This window comes from Condylura cristata, unplaced genomic scaffold (genome assembly GCF_000260355.1).
Source record: "Condylura cristata isolate star-nosed mole 26May11 unplaced genomic scaffold, ConCri1.0 scaffold00004, whole genome shotgun sequence".
Classification (NCBI taxonomy): domain Eukaryota; kingdom Metazoa; phylum Chordata; class Mammalia; order Eulipotyphla; family Talpidae; genus Condylura; species Condylura cristata.
The window spans coordinates 36,420,732-36,445,111 of NW_004567105.1; the positions used below are offsets into that span (position 1 = coordinate 36,420,732).

The window sequence follows — 24,380 nt, forward strand, 5'->3', positions numbered from 1 at the left end:
GCTGTGGGCGCGGGCCCCTGACGGGAACCCCCGACAGCAGCCGCCGCGCGGGGGCAGCGCCGCAGGGCGAGAGACAAAGGGCCGCATGTGCGGGCGGCGTGGGGCTTTGTCCCGCCGCGCTGGGAACTTCTGGGGGCCGGCGGCGGGGCCCCGGGCCGCAGGGCCGCCTTGAGCGTCGGGACTGTTGCCATGTTTGAATTACGTCAGGCCGGGCGTGGGGGCCGCGCGGCCGGCGTTTCGCGCAGGTGAGGAGGCCGGGGCGTCGCGGGGCGCCCCAACTTTCTCGTGGCGGAGCGTTCGGGCCACCGGCCCGCGAGGCGCGGGCGGGGAGGCGTTTTGCCGCCTCGGGGGTGGCCATAGGGGACGGCGAGCACCCGGCCCACACCCCGCCGTGCCCGACCGACCACCCCGAAAGCCCACGCGAGGCTGTAGCACCCGGCCGGATGGCCGTCCGGCCGGGCGGCGTACTCCGCCGCTTCTTTGTGTGTGTGGCTTGGAGGGGGCGGGCGGGGCCGGTTTGTTTGCGTCCGGGTGGTTTCCCGGGGCAGTTCGGTGCGGAATCGGTCCTGGTGCCCGGGATCCGCGTCGCCCGCTTTGTGTTTATTTCCTCCTCATCCCTGGCGACGGCGGTCGGTCGGAAGACCGGGGTGGGCTGCGCCGCGAGCGGCGCAAAGCCCCCAGCTATCCGCTCGGCAGCTCAGGGGGGACTTCTGCCTCCTCCTCTCTTCTTTAATAAAGAAAGATACATTTGACCTTGTTCTTAAAAGTACAACGAAAGCACCTGTCTTTGAACGGTAGTTTGCCAGACTGGAAAAGCTTTGTAGTTTGTTTCAAAATCGAGCACGTTTATTACTTGCCTTAGTTAAAGTAAGTTAAAGCCTGGGAGTTTGTTTCTGGCGGAGTTACAGCAAAACCTAACGAGGTTTCGCATCTTTGTATAATGATAATTTGATGTGGGGGGTCGGGGGCGTTTCTTTCTTGGCTCTTAAGGCTTGCTTGGCTCTACATTTGAGGATTGTTTTCTCCTTTATCTTAGGATGACCTTGAAGCAGCAGCTTGAAGGGAGTTGGGCCTTTCTGGGAGATTCTATGTGGGGGCTGGGGAGGAAGCTGCTCTGGGGTATGACACCGGGTAGTGGCTAGCCCTGCCGACTAACTGCTTCCTAGTTCCTGTGCGCCGGGGTTGACCTTCTGCTTACCCCTCCTAAGATTTTCTTTTCAAGGGAACCTTTTTTTTTTTTAGGTATTTGGCCCCAGGCATAGCTCAAAAATTACGCTGGTTTGACACATGGATGCTTCTTTGGTATTTCGGGTTTGCTTGCAGTCTAGACAGCGCCATGTCTGTTGCTTCTTGCCTGATTTCCCCGTCATTTGGATCGTGTTTAAGAGAGAGAATGTGAAAGCGTCATTACCGAAAGATCTTTAAATGCTTCACCCACAAATGCCAAGAAAAATTTGTACAAATAGAAATCTCTTTTGGGTTTTTTATTGCTTCATTAAATAAACTCATCTCAAGTTTGTGGTTGACCAAATTACAAGTACCTAAAGGCAACCATCATTATTGATAACAGAACATGTCTGAAGTGAATAGGAAGCACACGCCAACAAAATGAAAAAATTTGGATTTAATAACTTTATTGCTTTACATGGGCAGTTCATTTTCAGGGTCATGTATTTCAAATGCATGTGAGGTGATTTGCAAATACACTCTTCCACTTGTTTTCTTTTATTAGCATTTTATAGACGAGTTTCAGCTAGAACTTAAACATTGTGGGAAATATCAAATACAGTATATAGAGTTTAATGGTTTCTGTTTCAGTTATTATTAAGTGATACATGCAATGGACATTTGGCTCATCAAGATGAATGAGTTGAATGTCTGCTTTCTTGCATTACTTAATGTGGAGGGTTGGAGGTGGTAAGTTGGGTAGTAATAATACATTTTAGAACCTTGGGTGGACAGAGACCTTAGGGCTCTGTTGTAAGATATTATTAACTGTATAGAACTAGAATCTGGATGGTCAAATTTTTTCCATTTACAATCGCACATATGGTGTAAACTTTGGTAAATTAAATGTAATGGGAATGATTTTCTATGTAAAGCAAAAATTTTTCATGGGTAAAGATTAAGCTTACTTGAAATGTAAACCAATTTTGTAAGACCGTTAACACCAAGTTATTTACTATGCCATGTACATGGCAGGTTGCTTTAAAAGTAGGATATTTTCTTTTTCCCTTAAAAGATGCTGGGAGAAAAGGGTGAGAAACACACATTAGTTGTTCAGAGGTCTCTGCCTAGATTCCAAAACCCTCAACATCCAGTTTTCCCATTTGTGAAATAATAATGTCTAGTTAGCGGGATTGTAAATAATGAGGCAAGTAATGTGTGTGGTAAATATTGGTTGTTGTCTTGACAACTTTGGGAAGTAGACTTTTACAAAAGACAAAACTCAGACCTAGGTCAGTGACCTGCCCTAGGAAGCATTCACTTACGTTTCAGTAGAATGAATGTCTTTGGCCCCTTCCCCCATCTTCAGAAACCGGTTCTGGGAAAACACTGCTCTCCAGTTCTGATTCAACCATTTTACATCAAAAAGTCCTGTAGAAATCTGGAAAATGCCATTTTCTTTCTTCCTGATTTCTCTTGCTCACAAGAGTGTCTGGGATTTCCCACACTTGTTTTGACCTGGAGTGGGGGTTGTTGTGTATTGAAAATATTTTGTTCTCCAGTTGATTGTGCTGCTAAGGTTTTCTGTTATGGAAATGGGACTAGTCAGAAAGAAGGGAGTTTGTTTTCTGAGAGGGAGGTTTTCTTTTTGTACCAGAAATAACAAAAGTCATAAGCATCTGAACAAAAGTTGCAACAAAACTAATTTGCTCCTAGCTTTGTATTTAGTTGTTTCTACCTGTTACAGGTTTCACTTGGCCTGATGTCTTTTTAGTTAATGTATGCTGAGTTTAAGTAGCTCTCATTTTGAGATTTCTGCCAACCCCATGCTCCCAGTCTCCCTCTTTCCCTACTCATGCTTGCTTGAAATAAACATTTTTCCTCCTAGTTATTATGAAAACCTTTGTTTACTAGTGATCTTCTCTATTAAAAAATACTCGGTTTACATTTCCTAGAAATGCTTGCTTATATCTCCATTGTTTTCTGTAAGTCTATAGACTAATTTTTTTTAAGTTATAATAGTTTATTTTTACATCATTTTGTGCCTTTTCTCATCTCAGTTGTAATCCCTGTGGACTTCCCATCACCCGGGTCACCTGTGTGCTATCACCATACTTCCGTGTACTCCCCCTCACCCCCCCACCCCCTCCCCCATTTATAGGCTAAATTTTAAGGGAAATGCTGCCTTTCAACAAATTAGTTTTTAAATTTAAATGTTTATTTTGGAGACCATTTCCTATTTTACTATTTTGATGTGTAAATTCTCCTCCTCTCTGTATTCTGTACGGTCAGCATCTGGTGGTAACATAGAACTTAATTCTTGCCCTGCAAAAAGGTTACCATAAAGTAGAGGGGATGATGCAGTAAACAAGTTTCTGAAGTCCTGTGTGCTAAGTGTTCCAGTAAAGGTATGGAAAAGTATCTTAGAAGTCTTTGTTTTTTAGTTTTATTTACTTATTTTTGCATACAAGAACTGGGGTGCAGGCCCCAGGTGAGAAATTTCAGCAAAGTGGGGAGCAGACCAGGCAGGTATACTGAAATAACACTGCTGAGGGGAGCAGTGGGCAAAAACAGGAGAGGTCTTTTGTTCTTCTGGGATACCTCCCTGGTCTGGATTGAACTTAGGTTGCAGTGGCTGGTTGATACCTTGATAGCGCTGTGCCTTTAACCCCTGAGCCACCAGGAAAGCGCTGTGCCTTTAACCCCTGAGCCACCAGGAAGGCCCTCTAGAAGTAATTCTTGGGGAATTTTCAGGGTCAGAGTGCTGGAGGGAAAGCCATCTCAGAAATACAGCCCTGTGAGATACTTAGCTAATTAGTGAAATTGGTAAGACACTGCTGTCAGAATTCCAGGCTTGGAGCAGCTGGTAGACAAGTGCACATCATGAAAAACTTTGCACATCTTGCTAGTTTTTGTTTAGATTATTATCCTGAAGCCAGTGCTGTGCCTTGCAAGAGATGATGAATATTTGAACTTAAGGAAGACAGCACCTGTTTGAAGGAAGGATGCAGGAAAGTCATTTATGAGACTGACAGGCACTGGGGAAGATAAGAGACATGAGCCAAAGGAGTTAAAGGAAGAAGACATGGTGGGGCCTTTTAGAGGGTGGGAAGGGGGAGAGCTCAGTTGACTTCCAGGGTTGTGTGTGTGTGTGTGTGTGTGTGTGTGTAACTGCGTGGATGATAATGAACATGGCAAGAACATGTTTGGAGGAGGGGATTACATAATTTTAGTGCATTTTTGCCAGTCCTAGTGATGGTTTATAGCTATTTAGGCGGTTGCATTGTAGATGAGGTAATGGAGCAGAGAGAGTTTAAGGAACTTTCCTGAGGTTTGTGTGCTAACATTACCCCTTGATTAACATTTTTTGGTGATACTTGAGAAGTGGGAGAACAGTCCCACAGAAAGGAATATGGTCCAGTTTTATCACCTCCCTTAAAAGTTCCTCTTCTACCATAATACACCTAGACTTAAAATTTCCAGAAATCATGATTTTTACCCACTTTGATTTGTTGGCTATGTCCAGATTAGATACAGTTTATATTTCTATAATGTGCAAGTCTTGTACATTCAAGGAAGTAATGGTTCACATGTACTGGTATTTTCATTCTCTTGCTTTGCAGCATTTCTGGAAAATAAAAGAAATCTCACTGAATTTACCTCTAATATTAACTGGTCAAATAAAGTTAGAAGTGACTTCCTGTTCACTTGAAAGACAAAACTAGAATAGATCCAGAGTTGACTCATTTCATTCCACTATCTTTTTTCACCAGATTCACACTAACTATATTTCCTGTTTGATAAGCAGTACATCTCCCCAACTTTCATTATAACTTCAGCATCTTCTGGAATCACTCTTAATCTAGAATTGGGATGTGCAGTATTTTTTTCATTCTCAGAAAATAGGAAACCTAGTATTGTTCTGTAAAATCCAGAGAACTTTGGTTTTGTGTTTTTGATCTTGAACCTATGTATGCTTTTCCAACTGAAGAGCTAAGTGTGGGCTCCAAGTCAACCACAGGCACAAAAACTTAACCTTATGATATCTGAGACAATGTGTGTGTTTGGAGAAGCTGTGCTGGCACATGAGGGAGTTAGCTGCTCCTTTCTCACTTTCCCTCCAGGTAAGTTTAAATTTGTTCCATAAAAATTGAATAAATTTAGAACTCCTGCTAGGATGTAGCATGTAGCTAGCTAGAAACATAAGAGGAAGTAATGATACCTTTATTGCTCTGTGACTTTCCTGAGTGCTGTTGGTGATCCTGCAACCATGTGGTCTGGTCTTGGCAGCTGGAGAGTCCTCTGACCCTTCTCCAAGGGTGTTGCTGGTCCTGTTACACTGTTGGTTGGTGTACTGAACCCTGCACCTACACTCATTAAGGGTAGCACACCATTGACTTGGATGTGCAGGGCAGCCCGACCAAGTAACATGAACTCAGCCTTGCTCCTAGCTTTTGATCATCTATGTCTTTGTTTATTTCTATTCCTCTCCCTCTCTTCATCCTGTCCTTAAAGTTCTGCTCTAAAGAAGTGCAACTCCTTCCCTTCGCAGTTGTCTTAGGTTGCAGGTTCCTTTTGTCTGGCCATCATACCTTCCTTCCCACTTTTATATCCTCTGCTTGTCTCTTTGCAGTTTCCCTCCCACCTGCTCTGGGTCTGTTCTGATCCTCACCACTCTCAGTGCTCACCCAGTGGAATGTGGTGCATCTCTCCCTGTCTTTCAGGACATTATTTTAAGCCTCCTGGGCCTTTTACTATTTTTCAGGAAGGTCCCGATGTGTGTAGTGTGGCTTTGAGTTAGTGGTGCTCTTGGGTAAAAGGAAAAAAAGCAGTATAGAAAGGGGTTAAAGTGAAAGCAAGCATCCTTCATTCTTGGAAACTTGAGAGACAACTATTATTCGCTAGTTTTTATTTATTTATTTTAAGATGTATTTGCCTAGGCTTATAAGAACTGGGGTACAGGTCATGAGAGGATTCACAGGGGGATGAGAGGATTCACCAGAAACAGAGTGGGGAGCAGAACAGGCAGCTCGAATGAAATACAATGCTGAGGGGGCAGTGGGCAGACATGTGGGTCATCTTCCAGGTCTGGGGTCAAACTAATGCTACAATGGCTGGAGTATTGCACTTTAACCCCTTGCTCTACCAGGGAGGCCCCTTAGAAGTTTTAAATGACAAACTACTCTGCAGAATTAAGTTCTTCATAGTCTAATTCCATATGTAAAAGTACTAACATAGCTAAAGATTGTGTTTCAAGCTTTTATTCCGTTTCTTGAAGTTTAAAATCTACAGATATTTGATTAAAGTTTATGAGATCATTTTTACTTGAGGGTTATTGTAAAACTTTAGATAGCATCCCTTTAGAATTGTCTGTTACTTTTCTTTCCCATTTGTTATATTTGCATTTAGCAAACTTAATGTGTGTTGAATTAAATATAAAATTAGACATGTTCCTTCTGTTTGGCTTCATAAATAATCTCTTTGGTCAGGGACTCTTGTGTCCTTCGTAGACGATGATTTACCTCCTTTATCTGCACACTACAGTTGCATTTCCCATGCTGTAGTAGTGGATATTAGATTTATAGGAAATGTAAGTTGTGAGCCTGTAGAAGAAACCCCAACCAATGGATCAAAGCAGATGTTTAGAGTCCATTGTTGCATTTTAAAAATTCACTTTGGGGTTCTCCCTGGTGGCACAACAGGTCAAAGCACGGTGCTGGGAAGCTGGCTGCAGCTGCTTCAGTGCGAGTTCAGTCCTCTGAGATCTTGTGGTAGAAGTGACCCACATGGCGTGGCAGACGTCTCCTGATCCGCCTGCTGCTCCCCTCAGCAGTGTATTTCCGTGTACTTCATCCATTTGCCTGCTCTACTCTCGACTCTGTCTCTGGTGAATCCTCTCACCACCTCTGCATCTTTGGCCACACTGTACCCCAATTCTGTCTGCATAAATAAATAAAATCTTTAAAAAATAAATAAAATAAAAATTCACTTGTCTATTTTTATAATTATAGTATTTATTTCTGATGGCTTTTTCTGACTTAGCCATTTAATCTTTTTAAGTTGGGATGACTGAATTAAATTGGATAGAACGGTAATTTTAGCATAGTTGATTTGTCTTTAGTTGTTAGTGTTAAGAAATTTGTAGCTATTTGGCTGACAGTAGAAAAAGAAATGAGGTCATATCTGTAACATATTTTACAAATATGGCAGCTGTTTAAAAGCTTAGTAAACATGGTACTGATAGGCACTATTCTAGATGCTAAGGCTATACAAAGGTGCATAAAAAGACTTCTCAGCCCAATCTACTTTTGTTTTTGTTAAAAGGCAAACTTATTGGGATATAATTCACGTAACAAAATTAAATCTTAAAATAGACAAGTGACTTTTGTATATTTAGAGTTTTTGCAACCATCATCTGCCTAATTTTAGAAGACAAGTAACAATTTTTAAATCAGCATTTTAATTCTTTCCTGATTTTTTTGGCTTTATCACAAAACTTAATTTTCTTTTCTCCAAACATGACTAAGGGGAGAGTGTATGGAGTCAGGTCTGGCACCAGTCATCAGTTAGGAAGCAGATGGTATTGGTTTCCTCCTGTAAAACATAGTACCAAGTGATGTGATGCCTGTGAGAGTAGAAACAAGTGACAGTGTCATTTGAACCAGTAGATTCTTGTGGGGACATTTAATAATGCAGAAATGTGGGCTGGGTAAAGAAGTAATCCAAGATAGAAGGTTTATAGAAACAAGAGAAATCCCCCACTTGTGTGCCAGCTCACCCCCCTACCTGCTTAAATCAGTAAGTAACCATTTTGTGTCTTGGTTTTGCTACAGAAATTTGGCAAGTTTTCTATTTTAAAAACATTAGTGTTTTGTGGAGGTACTTGCTGTGGACCTCCAGGATCCCCAGAGCTCAAAATTGTTAACTGCTAACTGCTGCTTAACTGTAAACAAGGCCCAAAAAGAAACCCCTGTGGATTCTCTGCAGATTCCCAGGTGCCTCTCTAGTGCAGGAATAAGCTCAGAAAAGGTTTCCTAGGAGTGTGAAGCAAGCCTCCATTCAAGGGTGGGGTGCTGAGGACAGGTGTGGGTTTCTAACCCTGCCTGCAGAGACCACACCCCAGGATTAGATCTCAGATGTTTAGGCAGAAGAGTTTTGTCAGGACAGACACAAAAGTCACAAAGTGTGAAACATCAGGCTCTCTTATTTTCCCTGATGTCTTAAAACCATTAACCCTCGAACTTAAGGAGGAGTGTTTTTCAAAGACACCCACAGAAAACTAGTGCTGTGAAGATGAACACTTGGTTTGTAATCTGCTGCTGAGCAGAAAAAAACTGCTTTAGTACTTAGCTACAGCCATCTCTTTCCTCAGCCTGCTTACAGGGGCATCCAAACAAAGGCTGGTCTTAACCAGCCTCAGTGAAGGTGGAGCAGCTCCCCCAGATGCTCCTCAGAGTTCTGATGGCAAGTGTGTTAGTGAGGAGGAGGGGTTAGAGAGGCAGAGATAGGAATCTGTCTGCTGTAAGAGGATTGGGCCTGTGTATTAATGGAATGAACCGGCCTTTCTTGCTGTACTTCCTTTGTCTGCTGAGAAGGGAGGCTGGAGTTTCCTAGAGCTATTGATGAAGCCAGGGCTCTAAGAGGAACTGTGGACTTTTGACCTTCTTGATGGTAATGGAAGGCGCTAGGGGGAGCCTGGAGAGCCCACAAGCTAGTGCAAAGGTGGAGGAGTTAAGTTACATTTTTGCCTGAAAACAGCAATACACATTAAAGCAATAACCTACTATCTCAGCACAAAAGTTTTACACTGTCATTTAACTTTGAGGTTATTTTTTGTTTGTATTTTTGTTTCAAAGCATCACAAGCTATTTTCTTCTGGAAGCCATTTTCTTTTCATTTATCTTGTGGGTTTGTTAGATTGAAGAAAAATTATCTGCTTCACTTTATTAGATAACTGCCTTTTTCTGGCTATTTATAGAATGCCTTCCTCATTTTTCCTCTTCAAAAAAAAGTTCTTAGGCATTTCATCTAATGAAAAGTTATTGTGTTTATCAACTAAGAATGTTTTTTTTCTTGTTTAGATAATTCCTAAATTGAAGTAACTTAGTTTAGACTTGATTAAAGTGCATCGGTGTCCTTCTGACCTACCCCCTCTGCCTGCTGCCTCATCAGCAAAAAATATTGAAGAGGAAATCTTGATATGAACAGTAGCCCTTATTTAAAAGGAGAACTTCGGGTTTTAAATTATTTGCTAATAAAATGTCTTCTTAAGGACATCTTGGGAATCCTCTGTCATGTTTCAGAATCCCTTAGTCTCAAACCTTGGTATTTGGCTGTTTCTCAATGACTTTCATAGATACTTGCTCTGGTAGCCTTACCAGAATTGAAATGAAATAGTGACAGATCATCCAAGGCCAATACTGTGATTTTTGTTTTGCTCACACATTTGAGTGTATTTCTGCTTTTACAGGATGTCCAGAGGTTGTAAGATTATGGCACAATTTATATTAATAATTTTCCTTATGGATGCTTTCTGATTATGTTACACACACACATCCCTACTTCTCTGTTCTTGTCCCATTCCAGGTAGAATTGGGGTTTTGCTACATACTCAATTGCATTTTCATCACTACCTACCTAGTACAGGCCTTCTGGTGGGACTGGTCCTTAGTTTGCATGTTCAGGTTGCAGGTTGATTGCCTTCCAACACATTGGCTGCATCCAGCCTTAGAGTTGCTGCTTCCTTCTTGCTTGATGTTGAAGATTGTGGTTTTTGTTTTTGTTTTTTAATATTATTTATGCATATAAGAAACTGGGGTGTAAGCCAGAGGGGGAAGGTGAGAGGATTCACCAGAGACAGAGTGGGGAACACAATATGTAGAATGACTGAAATACACTGCTGAGGGGAACAAGAGAGACCTGCTGCACCATGTGGTATTGAACTCCTGCCGCAGTGGCTGCAGATAGCTTTGTAGTGTTGCCCTTCAATCCCTTGCAACATCAGGGAGGCCCCAGTGTTGGTTTTGGTTTGTTGTTATTGTTGTTTTGGATTATGGGGGCCAGCTTTTCTCTCTATACTTCTTGGACTTGTGCCTAACACTACTGCTTTCAGGTTAGAGCCTCATAGAAAAGCTCCAGAAATCTCTGAGTGCCAGACCACTTCTCAGTTAGCATGAGCACATTCTTAGTGTGTTTCAGTGATTGATGAAATTATCCTTCAGCACTGACCCTGGGTTTGTGTGAGTTTTGTATTCTCCTTTCAGTAGTTTCAATTCAGAACCTGAATTGAACTTAAGTAGAACCTGCCTGCTTAGAATGTCCCATTTGTCACAGAAGAAATCCCCGCTAATTCCCATAAGGCAAAAGAGTGTGTGTGGACTGATAGAGACGGAACTGCTTCTGTTTGCAGTGTTAATAGCAGTCATGGTAAATGCTCAGACTTCCCCAAAGGGGGAATCACATTAATGAAGAGTACAAGACAAGAAGGGAGTGCCTTGCTTTAAATTTTAGGGTGAGTCCTTTGTGTTTCATTTTGCAGTTTGAAAGGATTGTGGGGAGTGGTGTTATATTTTTTTTACCTAAAAAGTGCCTCCTAAAAAAAAAGTGCCTCCTTTGCCTCATTTTTATAGTAAATGTTTGCTAAGAGGGTGGACATAGGTGAGAGCTAAGGGGGTGGACACAGGTGAGAGGCCTGGTTAAATAGATGAATTTTATGTGCTTGCCACACTGGTGGCAAGAATGCAGGCAGGTGCAGGGGTTCTTCTCCAGCACCCTGTCTGGATTGGTCAGTAAATCCAAGTTGTTGGTAAGGGGGAAAACAGAACTCTCATAATGGTTCTTTATTATAACCTCAACAAAACTTTGTCAATTCCCTTGGCTTTACAGACTATTGCCCAGAAGAAAAGATGTTTGGTTTTCACAAGCCAAAGATGTACCGAAGTATAGAGGGCTGCTGTATTTGCAGAGCAAAGTCCTCTAGTTCTCGATTCACTGACAGTAAACGTTATGAAAAGGACTTCCAGAGCTGTTTTGGGTAAGGTCATCTGATGTTTGTGCCATTCTTAGAGTGAAATAGATCACAACATATGGAACTATTTCCAAGGGAGAAGACTGGTGCAAAGTGCTAGTAATGCCAATCCCTTATATTCTAATCTAGGGACCTGCTGCTTATAGGTGAGATGCTCGTTTCCAGATCATGCCTGATGACCAGATTAATGGTTGAAGTCCCCCCCCCCACCACCACCAGTTGTAGCCAAACAAATCCTTTGTTGTTGATTTTAGAATGTATGAAGAGATTAAGGGTCAGCTTCATTTTCTCTTACAATATTTGTCATCCAACCACATTATTTAATCAGCATATATGTTGACATTTATTACTAATTCAGAACTTTGTAGTTATTTTGAAGATTGTGAAAAAGTACCAATCTTGCCTTTTTAATTTCTTCATTTATAGATTGTATTCATCGCAAATGCTAGTACTTTTCTGTTTGTGTTTATAGTGCAGGAAAAGTGTGGTAATGAATATAATTAAATATATATAATAATAAATAATATAATTAAAAACCGACTTTAACTAGCCCTAAAGACCTACCCATTACTCATGTTTTAAAAATTCTAATGCTGCTTTGGTTTTGTTATGAAACTAGAATACTATGGTACTTTACGTAAAAGTGTGACTTGATTGCCTGTGAATTGTCTGTACATTTCAGGAAAGACTATTTGGACAGCATTGTTTAAACCACAGTGATCAAGGTGTATCATGGGCATTAAATTTTACTGTTTAATTTTAAAATAACCTTTATTTTAAGGTGACCAAATCGCAGCACATAGAACCAGTTCATTGGATGTAGAAGTGAGCTATACCACAGAAACAGTGAACCATCATCCAGGATGATTAGAAATAGCACCAACTACAAACCAGAAATGGATGTTTTTTGTAAAAGAAGTGTACTTGCAAGAATTCTTTTATTGGAAAGAGGACTCACAAAGGCTTGGTTGTTCTCTTACCAGGTTGCATGAGACTCGCTCAGGAGACATCTGCAATGCCTGTGTTCTGCTTGTGAAAAGATGGAAGAAATTACCGGCAGGATCAAAAAAAAACTGGAATCATGTTAGTTTATCTTTTGTCTTTTTCTATTGTAATTAAGGTAACTTTAGTTTTCCCCCTTAATATAGGAAGTAATCTATCCCTAGATGGACAAGTCTGAAAAAGAATTAAAAAGCGGCATTAGTTGTTGCCAAGATAAATCACTTCATTCTTTGTCCTGCTTAGGAGCAAAACAGTGTGTCTGGCATTTCCTTGAGGCCCGTTTTGTAGATTCACCATGTACATTTCACAATTTTTTTTATGGTCAGTCCAGCAAATTCTGTTGCTAGTTAGACATGGATCCCATTTCATCTCTCAAGATATATTAGTGCTGGTTTGTTCTGTGCCTCTATTTTCTCATGTCCTTAAATCTTCATAAAATATTTTAGTGACCAGAGCAGCAATTTTTAGTCTTAATTTTCCCTGTATATTAGCTTTGAGAAGTTATAAAGTGTTTACAAAATACTTAATTTTAAGTAGGCATGCATTTATTCTTTACCTTTTTTTATTACATATTTATTTGTTTATGCATACAGGAGTTGGGGTACAGGGGGTGAGAGGATTCACCAGAGACAGAGTGGGAAGCAGAACAGGCAGATCAACTGAAATACATTGTTGAGGGGAGCAGCAGACGGGTCAGGAAAGGTCTGCCTCACCATGTGGGCCACCTCGCTGGCCGGGGATTGAACTCATGCTGTGGTGGCTTGCAGATGGCTTCAGAATGCTGCTCTTTAATCTCTTGCACCACCAGGGAGGGCCCCTTTTTACCTTTTTTCTGTTACCCTTACTTTAGTTTTCATTGACAATTTACAATATCTGTTAACTTATAAAGTAAGTTTGTTTGTTTGTTTATTTTCTACTTTAATAGCTACAAAAGACCTAAAGTATATTTTCTGAAAGTGATGGCAACTTTTTACTAAGGGCAGAAATGTGCAAACAGTAAATGTGAATGCATGAGAGACAGGAGAGGGGGATTACATTATGGCATACATATTTCCAGCACTTGCCTTGCCTGGCGACTGAAAATTATGCTGAAAAAGAGTAAAAAAGTATGGGTCTGAAACCCTTGGTTTGCATTTGTCCCCCACCCCCATCTTTGCCTATTCGCTATCTTGGTGAAATATGGCAAAAAAATAATTTAATTTCTCCTTGCTTTAATTTCCTTTATCTTGAAATTGGAGTAGCAAACATAGGCTCCTTAATGTTTTGGCATGGTGTCAAAATAAAAAAAAAAGTAATAATTTTCTGTGAAATGCAGTATATCACCCTGTGAGAAGGTCAGAGACTTGATTTTCTTTCACTTGTGTCATTCTTGCCATATGTAAATCTACTAAAGTTTTTTGTCCAGCAGACTCCAGCTCTTGGTTAACTTCAAAGGGAAAAAAAAACTAGATAAATGGCCATTTTAATGACCATGTGGTGATTAAAAGTAAGCGTGACTATCAAACTGTTGTCAAATTTGGCTCTCTCAAATAGGCATTTGTCTGAATCAAATGGGTATCATTTTTTTTTAATGGTATTAAATATTCAGCATTTTCTTCCAGGTGGTAGATGCAAGGGCAGGGCCCAGTCTAAAGACTACACTGAAACCAAAGAAAGTCAAAACTCTGTCTGGAAACAGGATGAAAAGCACCCAGATCAGTAAACTGCAGAAAGAATTTAAACGTCACAGTAAGTTGAATACTGAAATACGAGATTACACTTGAGATTGTTCTGTTTTAATTTTTGTCTCAAGTAAAACATGATGTGTGTTTTTATTTATTTCATAAATGAGCATGTTGAAAGACAGTGTTGACGTGGAGAAATTATTTTATTTCTGGACCTCTGTCTCTGGTTTCATGAAGTACTTTCATTAACTAGCCACTTCAGATTGTGCTGAGACCACTCTGATCTCTGGACATTTTGATTTAAGGGGCATTATTGTGTGAAGTGATAGAATTGGGAAGGAATGATAAGTAGATCAAATTCATATAGTCTTTTTTTTTTTTTTGTTAAGATTTACTTATTTATACATATAGAATGAGGTGCAGGCCAGAGGTACAGGGGTGGTGAGAGAATTCACCAGAGAAAAAGTGGGGAGCAGAACAGGGTCAAGATTGACGAAGTCCACTGCTGAGGGGAGCAGCAGATGGGTCAGGAGAGGTCTGCCACTCCGTGTGTATCAGTGCTGAGGCTTGTACTCAGCACTGAAGTGGTTGTGGCTCGCTGCAGTACTGCATCTTAACCCATTGGGCCACCAGGGAGGGCCCTCATATAGTCTTAAAGGAAGTCTTTGTTGGGGGTGATACATCTGTATTTGGGGATTCAGATATCAGATTTTGTAAAGCAAATGCAGTGCATATAGTGTAATTATGTGATGTTTGTTGCTGTGGGAATCAGTACTGTTGAGTCAGACGCATCAATATTTGTGCAGCAAAAATGTGGTATCCATATATGTGTAATAAGTAAACTGTAAATAGTATGATTGGGTTTGACTCAGTATTCAGGTCAGGCCAGATTTTGTGGCCAAATGGGTCTGGAATAAACTTAATTTTAGAACTATATTAGAATTATAAGGACTGTCAAACCTGTGTGGGGTTTTTAGGATTAAAAAAACGTTCTGTAGGCCCTTACTAGACAAAATACTGTCAGTCAAGCCAGACATTTGTCTGCTTGTTTTCGAATCATGGAGAAAGACAGTTGAAAGTACTGTCAATGAGGAAGAACTATTATCTCTGGAGCATTTTGGTGTCTGGACCAAGCACTTTACCTACATAATTATCTCAGTGCTTTGAGCTTACACTAGGAGACAAAGTGGTGGCTGACCTCACCCCAGGTTAGTTAGTAAGTGCTGGAGATGAATTTATAGGTTTGTCAAACTTCAGAGCTGCCACTGTCTTCCTGTAGCACCATGTTGATCTCTGGGACAGTATAATCATTTCTCCTGGGACCCTAAAGCTTCCCAGACCTTGTAGTAAAGTATTTTGGTAATGTAAAATACATAATGTGTTTTGATATGTTGCTTGCTTAAGCAGCTGTCACCAAGTGGTTTAAAAAAAAAAAAGCTAACCTCCATTTTCACGAGTTTTTTTTTTTTGTTTGTTTTTTGTTTTTTTAAGGCTTGTTTATGTATACCGACCCTGGGTACAGGCCAGAGGTACAGGGGTAGTGAGAGGACTCACCAGAGACAGAATGGGTAGCAGAACAGGCAGATTGACTAAGCACACTGCTAAGGGGAGCAGCTGGCTAGAGAGAAGAGGTCTGCTGTGCTATGTGGATCCATCTCCAGGGCTGGAGGTGGAACTTGGAAGGGGCTGCAGCTAGCTTGCAGTGCTGTGCTTTTAACCCATTGTGCCACCAGGGCGGGCCATCCGTTTTCACAAGAAGTATTAATAAACATTTGGGAACTAGTAATTCTCTCCTGCCTCTTGAAGGTTAGAGGGATTGGTTATTCAAACTTACTCTTAGCTCCTTCCTTTAATTATAAGGACAGTGATAGCTGAACCTTTTGCCTTACCTAAGGGAATATGTACAGTACCACTTTAGATTTTTATGATAAAGGTTCTTGTGGAGATGTTGGAGGTCAAACTGCCACCAGGAGTGCTGCAAATGCTAGCTTGGATCCCTGCCTTGATGAGATACTCCTTGCCTGCATCCCACCAGTCCTGACCTGTGCTCCTTCGCACCTGTCAGTGTTCTTCTCTTTAGCTTATCCTTCTTCCATCTGGTTGTTATGGAGTATAGTTGAACATCCCTAGCAAGAATCAAGAGCCAACCTCGGCAGAGGATGTGGTGCTGAGCTGTCTGTGCATGTGCCTGTGTTCTGCTGGAGTTTGGCATGCTGTGTTCTGTTTACCCCATGCGTCTGACCATTCACTTTCCAAGTGCTGGCTAATGTTGAAGGTTTTAAAAAATCACATTTATTTGAACCTTTCCAGCCTTACATTTCAGAGAAAGGTAATTTTTCTCATGACATTTTTTGTATATAATCAGCTGTATACTACAATGTTATTATAGGTATTAGAGTAAGCCACATGAAGTTGCCACTTTCACAGGTAGAATATGTTCGAAAACTGCAAATTTGAGTGATTCCAAAGATAGCAAGTTCTTTTTAAGATGGCTCATTCTCTGCAGCAGTATATACAGCTGCTCTGTTCATTTGAGAAGTCTTAATATGCTATAGTCATACTCCTTTGAAGTGATATTCTTGAGGATTTTTTTTTTTGCAAAGTTACGCTAATCATGTATCAGAAGAAAATCCATATATTAAGCATTAATGGTGCTCTCTGTTTCAGACACCTAATCTTTTTTTTTTTTTAAGATTTTTTTTTTATTTATGCACACAGAACTGGAGTACAGGCCAGAGGTGTTGGGGGCAGGTGAGAGGATTCACCAGAGACAGAGGGGGGAGCAGAACAGGCAGATCGAGGAAGTACACTGCTGAGGGGAGCAGTGGGCAGGCCAGGAGAGGTCTGCCATGCCATGTGGGTCACCTCCTGGGCGGGGATCGAACTTGTGCTGAAGTGGCTTTAGCTTCCCAGTGCTGCGCTTCAACCCACTGCGCCACGAGGAAGGGCCCTCAGACACCTAATCTTAATGATGCTTTGTGTGACCTTTTGGTAATACAAAATAATGTGAAATCTCCTCTAAGAGCCGTTTTTTGTGTTTTGTTTTTTGTTTTCATTTCCCCCCAATCTGTTCCCATGCAGGATGACACAGGTTTTGATGTTCAATAGGTACTTATTGCTACTGGATTGGCTGGCTGACTTGAATTGTTCTATCCATGATGGGGCTGGGGTGCCTAGCTAAAGTAGGGTGTGGTAGGCTTGACCCTTTTTCTGATAATAATGCTATGTAACAGGCTGCATAGTGCAGGGAGAGCAACCAAAAAGTTCATTTCTGGCTTGTATGAAGGCTTCTGAGCGCAAAACTACTATATCATGTTAAACATATATATATTTGATGAATTGCCTTTATTCCTTTTAAAATTCTGATCTTGGCCCTCCCTGGTGGCGCAGTAGGTTAAAGCACAGCACTGAGAAGCTTAAGCCACTTCCCCATGAGTTCAATCCCCGCCTGCCTGGGAGGAAATCCACATGACCAGGCAGACCTCTCCTGACCCACCCTCTGCTCCCCTCAGCAGTGCACTTCGTCCATCTGCCTATTCTGCTCCCTACTCTGTCTCTGGTGAATCCTCTCACCCACCGCATCTCTGGCCTGTACCCCAGTTCTGTATGAGTAAATCAATAAATCTTTTAAAACAAAAAAAAGTAAAGTCATAATAATTAAAAAATAAATAAATAAAATTCTGGTCTGTTGCTTTCCCTTTGCACGTAATGTGTCATTTTTCTTCAGTTGCTTTTAAGATTTTTTTGACGTTAACTAGAATGTGTCTTAGCAATGATTTCTTTGGGTATATCCCCAGGGGTTTGCTCAGCTCTTTGACTCTCACAGGTTCCTGTGTCCTGCCAAATTTAGCAAGTTCTCAGCCATTTTATTTCTTTGAGTGCTTTTTCACCTCCAGCCCCTTTCTCTTCTACTTCTAGGATTGCAGTGGCATGAATGTAGATTTTTTTTTTTGGTTCTGTGGGTCTCTAATACTGTTTTTCTGTGTTCTCACTTGGGTAATTTCTAGTCTTCCAGTTCACTGATTGTAAACTCCATCCCCTCAGTTCTGCTCTTGAGTCTTTCCACTGAACTTTTTGTTTCATTTATTGAAACACAATTCAGTGAATTTCAAATTTGGTTCTGCTTTAGGACTTCCTTTTATTTTGGGGGGCTTAGACTTCCTACTTGTAGAGACGGTTTTCATTTGTTTCAAGTATTGAGATATATTTGTTAGGACTACTTTAAAATCCGTGTCAGACAGTCCAAACATTTCTGTCATCTTGGTGTTGACATCTGCTGGCCTTTCATTCAGTTTGAGGTAATCCTGGTTCTGATTATTAAGAGATGCTGGAGCTCAAGAAACTTTCTTTTTTCTTTTGCTGCTTTTGTGTGTGTGTGTGTGTGCGTGTGTGTGTGTGTGTAAATGGTTTATTTTTACATCATTTTGTGCCTTTTCCCATCTCACTTGTAATCCCCATGGGCTTCCCATCACCAAATCACCCATGTGCCATCACCATAGTCCAGTGCACTAACCTCTGCCTCCCATTTTTGATCCCATTCCCCAAGTCACCCCTGTAAAATGTCTCTGGTATATAGTTGTTCACTATTATCATTATTTTCTCCCCTGGTCCTTTATATAAAACTCCTGCTGTGAGTGAAACCATTGGTATTTTTCTTTTTCTTCTGGCTTATTTCACTAAGCATGATCCATTCTAGCTCTATCCATGTTGCTGCAAAAGGCATGTGTTAAGATTATCTTTTTATTGCTGAGTAATATTTCATTGTGTATATGCACCACATCTTTTTAATCTAGTCATCTACTTTTGGGCATTTGGGTTGATTCCATGTCTTCTTTCCTATTGTAAATACAACAGCAATAAACACGGAGGTGCAGGTGTGTTTGAACCAGTGTTTTTGTGTCTTTTGGTGGGTAGATACCTAGGAGTGGGATTGCTGGGTCATATGGAAGCTCCATTTTTTGCAGTTTGAGAAACCTCCGGTTTTCCATAGAGGTTGTACTAGTTTGCATTCCCACCAGCAGTGCAGTAAAGTTCCTTTTCTCCATATCCTTGTCAACATTTGTTGTTGCTAGTTGTTTTAAGATGTGGAATTCTCACTGGTGTGAGATGGTATCTCATTGTGGTTTTAATTTTCATCTCCCTTATTACAAGTGATCAATTAAACCTATTTTTAAGTGGCTTTTTAATTTCCTTAGCAGGGGGAGGTTGGAGGCTCATTACCTTGTGCCTCCCATACAACTGTTAGAAGGAAGCTTCCCCACTCAACTTCCCCTGCCCATTCTGACCTCTTGGTTGGAAGTGGACTGGTGGTCTGGTGGGGGTGGGGGCCACCTCATCCTCTACTGAGGTTAGAAACCTAGATGCTCCCCCACGTTTACCCTAACCCTTACACACATACAAAACTTGGCCCTGCTGGGTGGGTGGGACTGGAACTTTTTTTGTGGTGTTTGACTGACAATATTAGAGTAGCTTTATTTAATGAAATCTGTCTTGTTAGGCAGCCTCTTTTCTGGGCCTTTGCTAGAAAGGAGGAGGCTTTTTGTTGCCATTCGTCAGTGTCCTTTGGCATATTTGGGTTGCAGGCTTCTTCAGCTCCAAGACAGATTTATGTAACAAAAGAAAAACCATAGAAACTAGGAACCCCTCGGGACCTCTGTATTTTTTTCAAATCTTGAGCTCCTCCCTAGCTGTTGCCACTTTTTAATCTTTAGGTCTATTGTTATAAATGTGTAGTTAAAGTCTTAGCTAGGAGGAATAGGGGAAAGTTTATCTGCTTATATATTCCCTGAAAGTTTAAGTCCACGTTTTCTAGTAGAAAAATTCACTTTCAGAATTTTTCAGACTCACAGTGAATAAAAAATAAATTCCGTTATTCTTTTTGCTAATTTGTACAGTATTGTATGCTGGGATTGAGCTGCTGTTGCTTATAAATGGGGTTGTACATATTTTCTCTTTCAGATTCTGATGCTCACAGCACCACCTCAAGTGCCTCCCCTGCCCAGTCTCCCTGTTACAGTAACCAGTCAGATGATGGCTCCGACACAGAGATGGCTTCTGGCTCTAACAGAACACCCGTGTTTTCCTTCCTAGACCTCACATACTGGAAAAGGTACAAGAAACAGAAAATGTCTCTCACCAGTAAGCCTCTTAATCACAGGGAACAGTCTCTCACTTCCTTAGCAGTTTAATGGCATTTGGCAAACAGCTAGTAGTACACATGGTTGGAGGTAGATTAGGCAAGAATTGAGCTGAGAGTTAGAATGTATGCTTGTTCTTTTTAAATTGATATAAAGTAAAAATCACATTAGAGGCCCTAAATTTCCGATAGTGAAGTAGGCTACATACTCATTCTGACCAACTTTCCCATGAAAGAAGTAGGGGTGGGTGGGTGGGGTATGTGGCTAGGAACACATTTTTATGTTTTTAAAAATGTCACTGATTGTGGACAAGTTAATAAGGAAGCAGACCACATGCTAAATGAACGAGACCCTAAAGGCAAAAGAGATATAGCCTGGGGGAAGAAAAATGATTAAGGATTTTCTAGTGCAGATTTGGGAAGACTGGCAAGCAATATATTAAGCAATCCTCTTACAGGAGAAAAAAAAATTACCTATAGATACAGGGATCCATGGAATGTTAAAGACAAAATATATCTTTAAGCAGTGAGATAATAGATGTTATTTTCAAGAAAATAGCAAGTCCAAAAGGACTTTTGAGCACTTAGCATAAATAAAGCCAAAAACCAATAGATTAAAACTTCAATGGCCAAGTGATAATAACTCCAGCTAGAATTATACCTGTGTAGCAGAAATTGTGAATAAGGACATCAACATTTTGAGTAGGGGGAAAAATAAAACCTGAGATTTTGTTTCTAACTAACTTTAATTGCAAAAATTCTGTGGGTAAGGAAAAAGGGATCCCAGACTGAAATTCTGAGGATAAATAAAATAGGAAATATTTAGGTAAATTTAAATAAATACTGCTAAATAATTTTATAAGGAGCATAAATATAATAGATACCATGGGCCCTGGTGGCTCAGGGGTTAAAATCTCTGCTTTCAAGCTGTTGCCAGCCACTGCAGCATGATTTCGACCCCCTCAGCCAGGGAGCTGACTCAACAGCACAGCAGAACTCTCCTTTTTCGTCTGCTGGCTCCCACCGGCAGTGGATTTCAGTAGACCTGCCTGTATTGCTCCCCACTTAGTCTCTGGTGAATCCTGTACCTCTTCTCCACCTACCTCTGACCTATACCCTGGTTCATGTACACATAAGGTTAAAAAAATACACACACACACACACACACACACACACATAGCATAAACATAAAAATAAAACAAACATTGCTAAAAATGAAAGAAGTGGGATTTTAAAAAAAATATGCACGACAGCAGTAACATTAAGTGTAAAGGTAATAATAATTGCATTCAGAGTTTGTTTCCTCATATCCTTTGCATTCATTACCTATATAGCTGCTTCATTATTTATTTATTTTAATTAATTTATGTTTGCATACAGTACTGGGGTTATAGGCCAGAGGTCTAGGGGCAGTGAGAGGATTCACCAGAGACAGTGGGGAGCAGAACAGGCAGATCCACAAAGTATACTGCAGAGGAGAGCAGTAGGCAAGACAGGAGAAGTCTGCCACAACATGTGGATTACTTTTAGGGTGGGGATCGAACTCACATTGAAGTGGCTGTGACCAGCATCGCTGTGCTGTGCTTTTAACTGGCTGTGCCATCAGGGAAGGCCACCTATGTAGCTTCTTTTTTCCTTCTTTTTAAGATTTATTTATGCTTCTAAAAACTGAGATACAGGCCAGAGGTGCAAGGGTGGGAGGTGAGAGGATTCACGAGAGACAAAGTGGGGAACAGAACAGGTAGCGCTACTGAAATACACTGAGGGGGGCAGTGGGCGGGGCAGGAGAGGTCTGCCATGCCATATGGGTCACCTCCCTGGCAGGGATGGAACTCATACTGCATTGGTTGTGGATAGTTTCATAGTACTGTGCTTTAACCCTTTGTACCCCCAGGGAGGTCCCTACCTATGAAGCTTTTTAATGATTAAAAATAAAAAATGTAAAGCCTCTAGGAAAGAAAGGAAATGTGAAAATTTAAAAAAATATACATAATAAAACAGAGTGGTGATATAAATGTAGATTGAGAAGCTATGATTTCAGCAAGAAAGTATAAATTTAAATTTTTTCATGATTGAAAATACTATAAGTATGTAGAGGATAAGTAATAACTGCTTTTAATGGTTCTTTACAAAAGAAGAGTAAAATAATATAGCTGAAAGCTTGATGAAACCCATTACAAAGAAAAATTCAAGCTAGAGATACAAGTAGAAATAGAGTAGAAATCAGTGGGCATGGGGAAGCCCAACACAACTGAGTGTTAAAACTCAGTGCAGAAGCAGACCCCAAGTTTGATGCATTACAATGATGAACTTTAATTCTTCACATAACACTATGAAGAAATGATAATCTAACGCATACATGCAACTAAGGGTGAGTATCAAGAATGCACAGGCCTTCTACAAAGGAAATGAAAAGCCAATATAAAAATGAGCACGTTTTGAGAAAGTAGATACTTTATGGAAGGAACCTGAACAGTCCATTAAATAGCCCATGAAGGGGCCTAGGAGATAGCCCACATGTGGTACAGTAGACCTCTCCTGTCTTACCTGCTGCTCCCCTCAGCAGCTCATTTTAATAAATCTCCGTTTTCTGCTCCCTAGTCTGTCTCTGGTGAATCCTCTCACCTTCCATATCTCTGGCCTGCACCCCAGTTCACAAAAATAAAACTGAAAGAAAAAACAGTCCATGAATGTATCTTCAACCTTTTGGAGATAATAAACTAAGATCTCTGAAATCTTTGGTGGCCATTTTTATAGCCATCAAATTAGTGAAAACAAACCATGCCAAGTTCTGGAGTGTCTAAGGTGATGAGAACACTGTTGGTTAAAAGCATAACACATTGATAAGTCAAGAGTTGAAAATGCCCTGCTCTCACTCCTGTAGCCCAGCAGCATAACCTAGAGGCACATCTCTAACTGTGGGCAATGTGTTTGTAATAGCAGAAACTGTCATCATAAGTAGATCGCTGTGTTCACATGTAGATTACTAGACATAGGTTAAAATGAACAATCTAATAATATGTGTGAGCCTCCTTGATAAGCTGGAAAAACTGTAGCACAATGTGATTCCATATGTGTTTGCATACATATGTATATGTGATTTTTTAAATCTATATTTTGTGTCTATAGCATGGGTTTATAGATTTGTCTCTTGACCAATACAAGCTTGCGTTGCATGTGTCCACTTAGATACAGATTTTGAACAAACAGGTAAACTTGTATTGATGAGTGCAACACTGTTAATGTAATTTCTTTAACGGTTTTCCTTAACACTAGCTCTGTTGTGAAAATACAATATATATTATACATATAACATGCAAAATATATGTTAATTGACAATTATTTGTAAGCTTTCCAGTCAGCAGCAGCTATTAAGTTTTAGGGGTGACTAAAGTTATAGTGGGATTATCAACTCTAGGTGGGTAGGATTAAAATGGGATTAAACCATGAAGTATAAAGAGAAGGGGGTTGAGAAACATAAAATTTAGGCAGTGAGGTAGGCTTGGGGAGGGGCATATAAAGGACTAAAGCCTTTGTGTATTTGACAACTGCATGCTTTTTTTTTTTTTTAATCCTACATTTAATTAAAGCTAGCATTGTCTATTTATGGTGACTTTCTTTCTTCAAAATTGGTATTCTGGTAGGAAATAGTTTACAGTCTTTAAAAAGAGAGTCGCTTCAGAAATTGATGTCTCAGAGTCTTTCCCCCCATTAATACTAGACTTCAATATGGAATTTTTAGGGCCAGGTTATTCCCTCTCATCTGAATGTGATTCAGTCACATTTGTACTCATTAAAATGAAATTTTTTCTTCTGCCTTACTGTATTTTTTTCTCTCTCCTCTTTTTTTTTCCATTTTAGACAGAAAATTTGTTGTGGGATTATATACAAAGGCCGATTTGGGGAAGTGCTCATCGACACACATCTCTTCAAGCCTTGCTGCAGCAACAAGAAAGCAGCTGCGGAGAAACCAGAGGTGCAGGGGCCAGAACCTCTGCCCAGCCCCACTCAGGAGTGGTGACTGAGGTTTTATAGAAGGGGAACAAGCATAATTCACAATTTGGAAAGAAAACAAAGCAACAAAATGACCCTCCTATTTTTAACTTGGATACCTGCTATTCTGCCAAAAGACAATTTCTAGAATAGTTTTGAATGGGTTATTTTTCCTCCAGGTTCACAAACTCTTGAAGCCAGTTTCTAGCTTACTAAAAGAATGAGAAAGATGTACATAATATTTAAGAGGCTGAGTATTTCATAGGAAAGCTGAATGCTGCTGTAAAGTGCTCTTTAAGTCTTTTTTTTTTTTTTTAATCCCCTTCTAATGAATGAAACTAGGGGAATTTCAGGGGTCAGAGGTGGGATTTGTTGTATGATAAATGTATGT

General features: G+C 40.5%; 1 protein-coding gene across 3 annotated transcripts in view; it reads left to right on the forward strand.

The window, feature by feature from the left end:
* FAM60A (family with sequence similarity 60, member A) overlaps window positions 1-24,042 on the forward strand; it is a 24,692-nt gene extending 650 nt beyond the window's left edge. The window contains exons 1-6 of one of the 3 annotated variants that reach the window (XM_012735055.1): window positions 5,284-5,291; window positions 11,053-11,200; window positions 12,178-12,277; window positions 13,798-13,924; window positions 19,819-19,969; window positions 23,858-24,042. In XM_012735055.1, coding sequence (XP_012590509.1) covers window positions 11,073-11,200; window positions 12,178-12,277; window positions 13,798-13,924; window positions 19,819-19,969; window positions 23,858-24,017 — 666 coding nt within the window. In that variant the 5' untranslated portion in view covers window positions 5,284-5,291; window positions 11,053-11,072 and the 3' untranslated portion in view covers window positions 24,018-24,042. Of the gene's footprint in view, window positions 1-5,283; window positions 5,292-10,656; window positions 10,679-11,052; window positions 11,201-12,177; window positions 12,278-13,797; window positions 13,925-19,818; window positions 19,970-23,857 lie in introns of those variants that run through there. The other 2 variants (XM_004675935.2, XM_012735056.1) reach the window with 2 other exon arrangements.
* Window positions 24,043-24,380: the final 338 nt, after the last annotated feature.